Source organism: Argentina anserina, chromosome 3 (assembly GCF_933775445.1).
Source record: "Argentina anserina chromosome 3, drPotAnse1.1, whole genome shotgun sequence".
Taxonomy (NCBI): domain Eukaryota; kingdom Viridiplantae; phylum Streptophyta; class Magnoliopsida; order Rosales; family Rosaceae; genus Argentina; species Argentina anserina.
This window is the reverse complement of record NC_065874.1, coordinates 24,982,659-24,994,372: the sequence shown is the minus strand read 5'-3', so window position 1 is coordinate 24,994,372 and position 11,714 is coordinate 24,982,659. Positions and strand designations below refer to the sequence as shown.

The following is an 11,714-nucleotide window of genomic DNA, read 5'->3' as shown; positions in this document are numbered from 1 at the left end:
AAATTTGAATGATTAATTTTTCTAAAACTAGCTTAGTCGGCTATATATAATTTTAATTCCGCACGTATAAAGAAAAAAGCTAGATTTTTTTAATAGAAAGCTGAAACTAAACGTTCTAATCTAGATTTCCAAACCCTCTCTCTCTCTCTCTCGGAGCGGGGCGGTTGCCCTTCATTGTTTTTAGTTGCTTCTTCTCCTTCAATATTCCAAAACTAAAAACAGAGCTTTACTTCGTTTTGCTTAGTTAATTCTCTCTTTCTCTCTCTTCATTCTCAAGAGAGATTAAAATGGCGAAGCAGTGTATGACTGTATACGTCATTATTTCACAGAGGTTTCCCTCACTTACTGATTTTGATGAATCCAAGAACAACAAGGATAGCGCGAGTTTGCAATTAGCTATTGCTAATCAGGACTGAGAGCCTAGCTCCCCTTTGGTTTCTGAGCAATAATGATCGAAGCCGTCTCTTTTAGTTCAATTCATTAAGTCTTTTGTTAGTGTTAATTATGTGTCCAAGCTTTACCGAGTCTCAAGTACGTACGTAGCAATTTTGTTATGTAACTAATGTTCTCCTCAACTTAATAATGAATTTGCTTAGTTCGATCTCTTGATTTTCATTGCAATAATAATACGTACCTGCCTCTTACTTTTATTGTTCTTAATTGATGCGGGAAAAGCTTATTGGACGAACTATAATGTTAAGATATCGAACTCAAAACTCAAATGCAGAACGAGAGGTCAGAGGTCAATTGGTCGTGACCCAAGAGGTGTTGTTACGAGTGCCAAATCCGGAGGACCTAACTTTTCGTAGTCTTGTATTCCGATATATCAGCTCAGTGGTACCTGCACACAACACGTGTCAAAGTCAAAAGATCAGCGATGTGCCGACATTTGACTCTCTGAAACTTATGTTCGAATCCGGAACGAAATTTAAGTTCAAGAGTTAAGGAGTTAGGAATACATTACATTTTTCTAATGGTCTAGGTAGACATTTTATAAGCGCATTGGGAGAAGTGTTGAGTTCTCCTTCAATGTGGGAATGCGAGCTAGCATAAGATGCTTTTTTATTATTCAGGTGTGTCACCTTGGGCGACGTTAATGGCGAGGTTCAAATTGGAGATATTGCTACATTGCTAGTTGTTACAACTCCCGGCGTTACCATGTTGCCGGTCACCAGTCCGGCGACCGGAATCAGAGGAGATTTGGGTGGGAATGACTCAATTAAGGGGGAGGTTTTAACAAACCCCAAGTTCCGAGTCTAGGAGATTCCTTGGGTTCCCGTCGCAAATATCCGAGTTCAAATTGCTCGGAATCCGGGCCGGCCAGTTGTATGGCGTCGGAGCTCAATATTAGGCTCATGGGTTAACTAACACTCGGAGCGTCTATGTCGGAGAGTCACCTAGGACCTCGGGGCTAGGCTCAGGGGTTATCTAGCCTTCGAAGCGTCCATGGATTCAGAGTGTGACCTAAGATGTCAGGGCTAGGCACGAGGGTTAACTATCCCCCGAAAAATCTATGGATCGAGTGGTCGAGGATCTCCGTATCAGTCGAATGAGTTATCTGAATGATCGAGCATCCTTGCACCTGGAGTGAGGCCTTGGACCTGGAGAGTAGCCTAGGGTCTCAGTGTTAGACACATGGGTTAACTAACAACCGGAGTTAGGCACGCAGGTTAACTAGCCTTTGGTGCACGCATGGACCTGAAGTGACCTATGATCTTGAGGCTAGGCACGTGGGTTTATAACATCTGGAGCATCCATGGATATGGAAATTCGTCTGGGTCGGTGATTTAACTCAATCTGGCGTATCGTGGTGAGTTTCCAAAGTCTCCAGCCGAGGGATGTCCCGAACAAAACACACCGAAACTGGACGGGGCAAGTGGCCAGCGTGCCTCGGGGGATTTGACATTTAATACAAAGGACAAGCGTGTGACCTTTGAGGAAACGAGGCAACGCTGACGTAGGCAGCCATGATGACGTCTGGGGAAGTGTAGCGAGTGGGGGTCAGTTATGGGCACATGGATTTATGTGCCCGCGTGGGGTGTGTTGGTTTGAGAATCGAGGATTTATATGGGTAGTGGGGCACTTAGTGGTCATCTGACTGGTGTTGGCGTTTGGGTTCGATAGCCCCGATGAAATCGAACGTGTATAAATAGAGGGAAAGAAGATTGGATTTTTTATCGTAGTTGTTTAAGAGTGAAAGTAGAGAATAAAATTTGAATTAGGGGAGAAAGAGAATAGGTAGAGATTTCTGGCAATTTTACTCGGAATAGTGGGAAGAAATCGGCATTTGCAACTATCGTCGCCAACGTCAACTCCCAATTAAACCACCATTGGTACACTACCGAACTAATTCTTGGTTGTTTCGTGTTTGGGGTGAGTATTTGGGGATTTGGGCTAATGTATTGATCTCGGGGTTGTAGCAAATGAGGAAGTCGGCCGGAGTGATTTGGAGTGGGGACGATGTTTCATTGAGTGTCCCTGCTTCAAACACGTCGGAGCGGACTATGAGTTGGAAAGAAGGCCACACTTGGAGTTTGTCTTTTGTGAGCGATATGGGGTCGTCTAGTAATCCGCTTGGTAATTTAGTGCATGTAATTGAAGAAATGAAATAAAGGAGAGACACCGAGGCAGGTCCCAGCGGGGCACAAGAACAAGGATTTTGGTTGGAGGACCAACATATAGACCCATATCGAGAGGAGCGCCACAGAGGAGGAGATAACGGCGATGCAGGCGTTATTCAAGATCCTAAAGGAGGTTAGTGTGAGGCTTCTGGCAGAGGGGTAACTGGCACACGATCCGCCATTGGGCACGTGCTACATGTCAGAGCACGCCCTGGTATGCGGGTTATCTTTCCCGCTACCTTGGTGTGTGCAATAATCTAGACACATTTTATTGTGCACGGGTTGTTTCAGCCAATAAGTAAGTGTATCCCTCTATCCATGGAGTTGTTATGTAAGGTAACACGCAGTCAAACACTTGGTTGTGTTTGCAGTTCCAATAAAGACAAGTCTCACGTTACGGATGGAGAAACATCTAACCAGGTGTATGTTGGAATTCCCCCTGGCGAACTAGTCGACCTTCCGGTTATGCAGGCCGCCGGTGTACAATTGCTACTACATCGGCAAATCGCCCGGTTAGTCGTTGTATTCTAGGTCCGGCGTTACTGTTCAAATTTGTATTTGGATCTGATAAGCTATTGTTTTTTGCAGATGTGTCAGTGGAGGCCACGATGCCCCAAAGGAAAAACCCTGATCCATATGACATGCTTACGGATCTTGATGTCCCAGTGGGGCTGGAGGAGTACTGTAAGGAGCAGTGCAAACTGGATGTAGACGTCAAAACCTTGCAGACCTTCACAACTCCGGGACGACAAGGGGTTCTACCAGATGCTGCTGCCAGTGGATGAGTACTTGGAGTTGCGTGAAAATGTGGCGACATATTGGGGAGTAACTCCGGGCGAGGAACCCTTGGGTGGGCCTGAAGGCATGGTGGAGCTTACTGAAGGGTCGGAGGCTGTGAATGGTCATGTCCGGTCGCCAGGTGAGGAGAGAGGTCGTGGAGTTAGAGTCGGATCGCAAGGGAAAATGGGGATTTTGGGGGAGTCACCTATGGAGGAGGTTGTGCCGGAGGAAGCGCTGCCGCTAACACAATTGGAGGGGAGTGAGCAGGATACGGAAGCACCGTGGGTAGTAGTGGAGGATGAGGAGACATGCATCGGTGCCCTAGAGGCGCGCTAGAAGAGGGACCATGGTAATGGGTTGGATCAAGGGGGAAGGAGGACTAAAAAATCAAAGTCATCTAGTGGAGAGATCCGGTCAAATATCCTGGCAGGGCTAGCCGTGGTAGAGGAGCTAGCACCCCACTTTGCCCGCATGGTGGAGCACATGGGGCATAGGTGTCAGGGGCCCACTCTTCGGCACAACGAGAACCCATAGGAGGTTCTAAGAGGCTGAGAAGAACCTGGTCCGGGTATGTCACTGTCCCCCATTTCCTTTGCATATATCTTTGAAAGTTGGTTTTCACTGACTGGTTTTGGCTTAGGCGGCGGGACGAGTCCTTCACGCTAGGGACTTCTTGGAAGCACACGCCTGTGGTGAGGCAGAAGACAAGGAGAGGACTGTTGAGGAGTATGTGGCGGCGAACCAACGGCTCGTGATAAGGGTGAAGGAGTTAGAGGACCGACAAATAGTAGACTTAATGCAGATGGCCGAGGCGAAGGCGGTGGTGGAGGAGCTAAGGGCAGATCTCCAGAAAAACAAGGAGTCCCTTACTGCCAGCGATACGAGGGTGGCAGAGCTGGTTGCGGAGTTATCGAATATGGAGGAAGAGTTGGCGATCACCAAGGCAAAGAGCGACAAAAGGCAGAAGTCGGTCGCCACGATGGAGAGTCGTTTAAAGACGTGGGAGCAGAAGAGGGAACAATGAGAGGAGGAGAAGACATGCGGCGGCGCTGAACGACGAGATCAACCGACTAAAAAGGCAAGTAAAAGCCTCCGCGACGGCCTAGCTGAATATAAGCTTTTTGGCTATATAAGATAAAAAGTAATCATTCATTATAAGATAATTATAATTTTAATTAATTTTAAATTTCATAGTTTTTTGGCTATATAATTATAGAAAATACAAATGATCATGAATACTAATATTTTATAACTATTTAATTTTAATTTATCAAAATAAATTTTAAATTTTCATAATACATTTATTAATTTATAATTAATTAGAGTGAAATTGTAATTAAATGATATTATAGAAATTAAAAGTACAAAACACATAAGTATATTATTCCAACATTTATAAACCCTAGCACAACGCCGCTCTGGTGTTGGTATCCATCTAGGTTGCATTCAGGTGGTTGTCTCCGACGCCATTCTTGATTTCCCACTCCCCTCGTCAACGTCTTATAACGAACCTAGACTCATTTTCCCATAACTTTGCACAACAACTTGCTTTTGCGAGCCAAGATGTGTTTTGACATCACAAACATCCATGATGATGAAGACGACCAGATTGCTGGTCAAGCCTTTCTCCTTGCGCAGCTTGTGACCTCAAAGAAAACCTCGATAATGGCTCTACATACACACTTTCGTTATCTATAGACCCTTGAGGGATCTTTTTAGGTACAAGCATGCCCTCCAGATCGATATCTCTTTACTTTTAATCATGGAAACGATCAAACGATGCTAATAGGGTGATCAATGGCAGACCCTAGTACTTTGCTAGGGCACCAGTTGTACTTCAAGAATATGATAGGATTGTAGATGTTTCTTCTATCCCTATGGATCTCTTATATTTTTGGGTGTATATGAAGAATTTCCCACCAAAGTTTGAGACTCCAAACCGTATCAAATCAGTGGCAATGGTAGCAAGTAATTTCATCCATTGGAATGATAAAGTGGAAAGCCCTTCGCAAAATTAAGGTTAGGGTTTCCCACAGCCTTGGCCGCCCTTTTGTGATGCAAAGGATGATTAAGATCTCATATCAAGTCGAGAAAGAAATTTTATTCTACTATGACAAACTACAAGGGAGATGTAAAATGTGTATCTTGATATGGCATGAGGAAGGGTAATGCTACAAGCCTCCTTTTGTTGAATCGATGAGTATCTCACCAAAAACTAGGTTGCCAAATCTCTCGAGCCTTCTGGCTTATTCGAGGTTGGGTAAGAAGCATGGTCTATTCTGTTTTTTTTGGTACTAATAAGTTACAGTCTGCCCTGAAAATACATCCCATGTTTAACCTTCTTGCTAGTGGTTCGTGTACATTCTTAGGCAGAGCCTCATCATCTCCGCAAACCAGTAGTTCTTCAAAGGAAGAATTTATTCGATGTCCCTGATGATAGCTTGGCCATTGTTCCATCTAACTGTCAGCCTGTAACAGGGGAAAAGGGTAAGGTTGTTATAGATGAAGAGGGGCAAGATAAGTTGTTGCGCACGATTGAGGACTTCTGGTCGAACACTCAACGGAATGCACCACCGAGAAAGTTGAAAATGTCGGAGTTTCCCATGAAATTCACTCCAGGGTCGCTAGGACTGTTTGAAAACCCTAATGGTGTTCTCGTTCAAGCTCATTCTCGGAATACTGTTGTATATCAGAGGATAAAGAATCAAAGACCTAGTCGCCCCATAAGCCAAAAGTATAAGACTCCGGCTCAAGTAAAGAAAGTCATGGGTGATCAAGTCCTAGGGTACCTCTATGACAGCGCACCCCCTCCTGCAAGTTCCAAGGGTAAGGAACCGGTTTGAGGCTTTTGCCTCTCTAATTTTTACTTTTTTTGTTTTGTATTTGTTTTTCGCTTGAACGCTTGATTTTCTTTTGCTTTGGTTTTCTTTAGCCTGCATTGGGTGTCCTTCATGGATAGAATATGGTGCTTACTACGTATCCCTTTGGTTCGGGTTATGTTATATCTACCAGAATGTGGTAGTTGGTTGAGTCATACTACTTGTCTACATTGATGTGGTAGCGGTTGGATGTGTAGGGTATTTAGTCTCATTCGCTTTTTTATTGAATTATTTCCATCATAAAAGAAAGATACAAAACACATTAAAAATTATTATTAAAAGACTATTGTAACACACTTATATTAGAAACGATTAATGTCAAATCGATAAATAGTTTCAATTTAGTATGCCACAATGTAGCCCAAGGGCTACAAATAGTTCTTTGAGTTGGAGAAGACCTTTAATATGATCAATTGCCACAAATTGGAGAAACATTATTTCATCTACATTTCAAGGTGTTTAAATTACCTTTTTCATATGTATTACATTTTGTTGAAACAAACAAGTGCATATCAATTGCTTAGTTTATACGAATATGGCAAATTGGGATTTGATTGCATTGTAAACTTAACATTGTTCGAATTTTGAAAAGAAAAAGATGCACGGATATTTTTTGGCTAATGCATGATTCAAACAGCACATTTTTTGTCTATGATGATAAATATTGGAGTCGCAAAACCTACATCACATTCTTAATTCAGTATACGTTTAGTGTTGTGGTAAAATTTCCACGAAAAGAATGTGAAGAAAGTGTGTGAATCATAGATTATTGAGTGTGAATTATATTCACAGAAATGTTGAGCGAAAACACTTATAATCACGAGTTACCTGCCACACTCAAAAACAAAAAATATAAACATGTAAGATCACATACAAGTGCAATAGATTCCATGTAATCCAAGCATGGCCTAAATTCTGGAAATTAACAACGTCCCAATAATTCCCCGGGAAAAACTAATACATGAACGCGAATAACGCAGCAGAAGCAGCATGGCACAAAAAACGGGTTTGGAGTAGTTGGACATTCTATCCGTGACCACTGACGTCAACCCCACACCATCCCTTAAATTCTTCTTTCCCCCCTCCCCACCTCTGACACCTCCCCGCTGGCACCACTCTGGCACCATTCACTCTCCCTCTCTCTCTCTCCACCCGATTTCATATTCCCGCCTTTTTACACCCCAACGGTGAACTCATTTTTCACTTTTTACTTCACCTTTCACCATTTCCAACACCTCCCCATGTATGAAACCAAATAAAAAGACAACATGACTCTTAAAAATACGAGAGCCTCCGTTGGCCCCGAGATGAATTAATATGTCCAAACCACTCTGGGTCTTGGACTCTTGGCCTCTTGGGTACGTCAAAGCCGAAACTGATCAACAATAATAATTGAGATTAGTTAATTATTAATCAAAGTCCACTTCAAAATTTATTCCACTATAAAATATCGTCAAATTTGGAGTTATTGTTGTCCCAATCTTAAATTAGACCAATTAACAAACATGACACGTTCAACTACAAAGTCTGCAAAAAGAACGAAGAGTACAAATATTGGATTTACATTAAAATGAATAATCCTAATTTAACCTTAATGATTCGAAATCAGAACAGAAATATTCCTAGACGGGATAGGAAATGTGTTATTTTATGATTTATGATTTACATATACCTCTTCAGTAATCACACATGGACATCAAATTTTATGAATCAGTGAAAAAATGGACTCGTCTATTTTTTTTTACAGTATAGCCCTTTAAGAATTGTACAGATCGTATTTATTTGTATTTACTGCCCGAGCGCAGTGCCAGGCAATCACAGCCAGCCACGTCAATCATCGCTCACCGGCGGGCCCCACCCTCACAAATGTAATGCGAAACCCTAGCTGTCTTCCACCTCATATATACACATGCAAAACCAAGAAAGCCAGACCCCTCCGATCCGAAGTCCGAACCTCATTGGCCGGCGGACCCCATTCCCACCTTCTCTCTCCTCCCACAAAAGTTTTCCCAAGTCCCAAAATCCTACGTGGCCCCACCTTACTCGCTGGACACACCATTGCGCCTGTGGGACCTCCCGAGCTTGTTCTCCAGGGCGGACAGCACCTGCCACGTGGCGTCGCCTGGTTGGATACGATCGTGGAAGAGCAGGGCCCGCCTCACGGTCGGGTCCCGTATGTTCTTTTGTATGGCGCTCAGGTTCGTCGCGGCCACGTGTTCGAGTATATTTCCCAGTTTGCCCACGTCTCTCTCCGCCACGGTCAGCGAAATCTCCGCCCACGGAACGGCGTCGTCGAAGGGCAGCCTTATCCCGTCCGCTATTATCACGGGGACACATCCCAGCGCAACCGACTCGACCAGCCTCGGACTCCACGGGGCCCACCCAAGCGGGCACAAGCAGAATACCGACCGTACGATCTCCGACTGATAACCCGCGAAACGGCGCCGTTGGAGGTAGAATTTCCGGTCGCCGTTGTACTTCCGCCATATATTCGTCCTCACCTTCCTGATATAAACAAAAGGGTAAAAAAGTAAGTTCCCAGTGCAATTATGGAAGGGTTTCTGATTATTAGTTAATGAGTATAATAATTGGAACTTCAGATCAGAACTCACTTGCTGTAATATCTTCCGCTGACATTTTTCGGGTGGACCTCCATTTTTCCCCGGAAGAACGCGAAAATGTCCCGCCGGCCGTCCGCCGGAGCTATCTCCAGCGTTTTCCGTATACTTTCCGGCGAAATGTACGGTGGAATAACCACATTCTCAACCTCTTGACACGGGTGCTTGTGCTTCACCCCGAATGTCTGCAAAACTATCGATTCCTTCAGAAATTCCGGCACTCCATCTGCGATGGCTACATTCTCCTGAAAAATGCCCGGAAAAAAACTCAGAAATGCTCTATATTAGAGAAACGCTTTCCGTATTCAAGTTCGGAAGTTCATTTTGTTTTTACCATTGTGTGAAAACAAGAGCCGAAATCGTGGGAGGCGACAAAGACGTGGTCGGAGCCTTGTGTCCGGTCCCAAAACGGGTACCGGGTCCTGATGAGCCGGATGGCGGAGGCTATGAGGGTTCGAGCGTGGCCAATGGCTGGGAAGCCATTGACGGTGCTGAAGTTACAGGACACGTAGACCGGAACGAAAAAGAAGTCGGCTTGGGACGGGTCAACGGTAAAAAAGTCGCTGGTCAACAGCGCGCGGTGAACTGCCACCTCGGCGGCGAACAAGTGGGTTCGGCACCGGTCGTTGGAGAGCCAGTCCGTGTTGTATTTGGCCGGCAAGTCGTACACGAATACCTTCAAGCCTTTGAACAGTTCTGCAAAACGTTAAACAAAGCAAAGTTAGTAAATTTTGAAAGAGTTAAAATTTGTGGACTTCTGAAAATTTGTTCGAAAAAATTATTCACCTTCGTGTTTGAGGAGGCTGGTGGTGTTTTCAATGGCGGATTCGAAAAGGGCACGGGAGGGTAAGGTGGAGAAATGGGTTGCGGAGAGAGAGGTGGTCTGCTTGTTCTGATTTGGGTGATTGCTAATGAGGTAGGAGCTGAAGAAGTATAGGGTTAGGGAGAGCCATAGGACCCATTTGCAATATGTGTAGAATGAGCTTTTGTTGTCCTGAGGCCGGCCGTGTTTGATGTTCTGGAGCTTCATTCTTACATAGAAGCCCCGGCTCTTCGGGGCTCGCTTCTGCTCCAACATCGCATTTAACACCCCCAGAAAGCACAGATTTGAAGGGTCTTTAGTGGTTGCGGGATGGCTTTCGGTTCTAGGTGGGTTTAATTTGTGAAGTGAAATGGAAGGAAAGATTTGAGTTTGTGTTGGGGTTGGTTGGTGTTTCGTTTTAGCTAGCACCAGAAAGCTACAAATCTGAAAGGAAAGCTTGAGTCTTTGGATCTAAAATGGGTGAGATGAAATGAATAGGGGTTGAATAGAGTAATGGAGAAATTGGAGACAAGAGAGTCAGAGAGGTAAGAGCTGGGTTTCAGGCTTCACATGGCGAAGAGCAGAGAGAGAGAGAAAGAGAGAGAATGGACCTCGGCGAAGGTCCCGGTGTGTGTATAAAATGCCTCCCTCCTTTTTTGGTCCCAGCCAGGTCTTTCAGAGGTTTCCGACATTACAAAATGACTAAATCACCCTTATAATCCAGGCCATAAGCAACTGTTTAACTAGTGACATTGTCATTAACTAATAATAGAAGTACACTGTTTGTTTTCTTAACGAGAAAACAACTAGAAAAGCTGTGGGGGAATATGGGAATCACAACGTGGGCACAGAGAAATGGGGCACTAATTAGAAAGTGGCTTTGAACTATGAAGATCTGACGCCCCCTCCTTAAAAATTTAACATAGAAAGTGGCTTTGATGCATGTTTATCAAATCCAAGATTAGATTGATTGGTAATGGTTTCTTAATCTAGGATTAGACTGCCCACTAAGTAGTAAGTACAACCTGATTTGGTTAAAGTTGAACTACACAGTTTAAATCTTTGAATTTTAGTGATATGTGTGGATGAAACTTTAGTAAAAAGTCCAAACAGTGATCCATATAGTTAGATTCTATGTGCTTTGGTAGGTAAGTTTTGGACTTGCCATTTTATATCTATGTTGTAGATTTAAGGGATATTTCCTTGCCTCCCATAACTAACTGAAATTGTTATGGCTTTCTATGGATTTGCTATTTATACCCTTCTTATTTGCTATCTGTAAAGTACTTATTGATAAATCACTTTCATCTCTCTGGTTAGTTTACATGATCTTTAACTTGTACATACAAAATGAAGTTATTATTAGTTATTTTAGTTGTGCTGTGTTCTCTGTCTTCATTCTTCATTAAGGATATTGTATACGCATTATAACATGATCAAACAATAACATCAATTTAATTTGAATTCTCGGGTTGCTAATCAGTCTCATTGAGGATTCTTGTAACGTTGCTAGTGTGCCCGGGAGTTCTAGCCTCATGTCCGCTCCGAAGGTTCGCAATCATATTCATTCAAATAATGAGAGTAGAAGTTAGCTTGTTTTGGGCTGGTTCCTATACCCTTTGGTCTTCAAAAAAGAAAAGAAAAAAGAATCAGTCTTAGCCAACCATAATTACTAATACTCAAATTTAAGATTTAGTTAAGGTATCGGAGGGGAATAGCTAGCACAGCGATAACTCCCATTTGACTGCTGCTTTCCTATTGTCACCAGGAGGACGCCAACCCAAGATTGCAGAATGCCTAATCTAGTACCGCGAGTCCTATATGATTCAATAAAAACAAATAATAAATGGGTAAAATCAATCTCTAATGCTCACCTATAATTAGGCCTCATTATTTAGCCCGCGGACCCGAAAAGCCCAATGAGGCCCGCAAGCCCGACGGGCTTTTACCCAGTCCGGACTGCGAGAAAACCCGCCAAAGCCCGCTTCTGTGGGTAGAGGGCCGGGCTTAAATT

General features: G+C 43.7%; 1 protein-coding gene across 1 annotated transcript; it reads right to left on the bottom strand.

Annotated features, from left to right (window-relative positions):
• Positions 1-7,899: 7,899 nt before the first annotated feature.
• LOC126787718 (probable glucuronoxylan glucuronosyltransferase IRX7) lies at positions 7,900-10,326 on the bottom strand. Its single transcript, XM_050513616.1, has 4 exons — positions 9,685-10,326; positions 9,233-9,594; positions 8,893-9,143; positions 7,900-8,785 (listed from the first exon to the last, which is right to left on the bottom strand). Exons 1-4 carry the CDS (start codon positions 9,974-9,976, stop codon positions 8,320-8,322), a joined length of 1,371 nt encoding a protein of 456 aa, XP_050369573.1. The 5' UTR covers positions 9,977-10,326; the 3' UTR covers positions 7,900-8,319.
• Between the last annotated feature and the right edge of the window lie 1,388 nt (positions 10,327-11,714).

Coding starts and splice junctions, on each gene's coding strand:
- LOC126787718 (XM_050513616.1), bottom strand. CDS start 9,976: ATGTTGGAGCAGAAGCGAGCCCCGAAGAGCCGGGGCTTCTATGTAAGA. Junction 9,595..9,684: donor CAGCCTCCTCAAACACGAAG/GTGAATAATTTT, acceptor AACGTTTTGCAG/AACTGTTCAAAGGCTTGAAG. Junction 9,144..9,232: donor GCTCTTGTTTTCACACAATG/GTAAAAACAAAA, acceptor GGCATTTTTCAG/GAGAATGTAGCCATCGCAGA.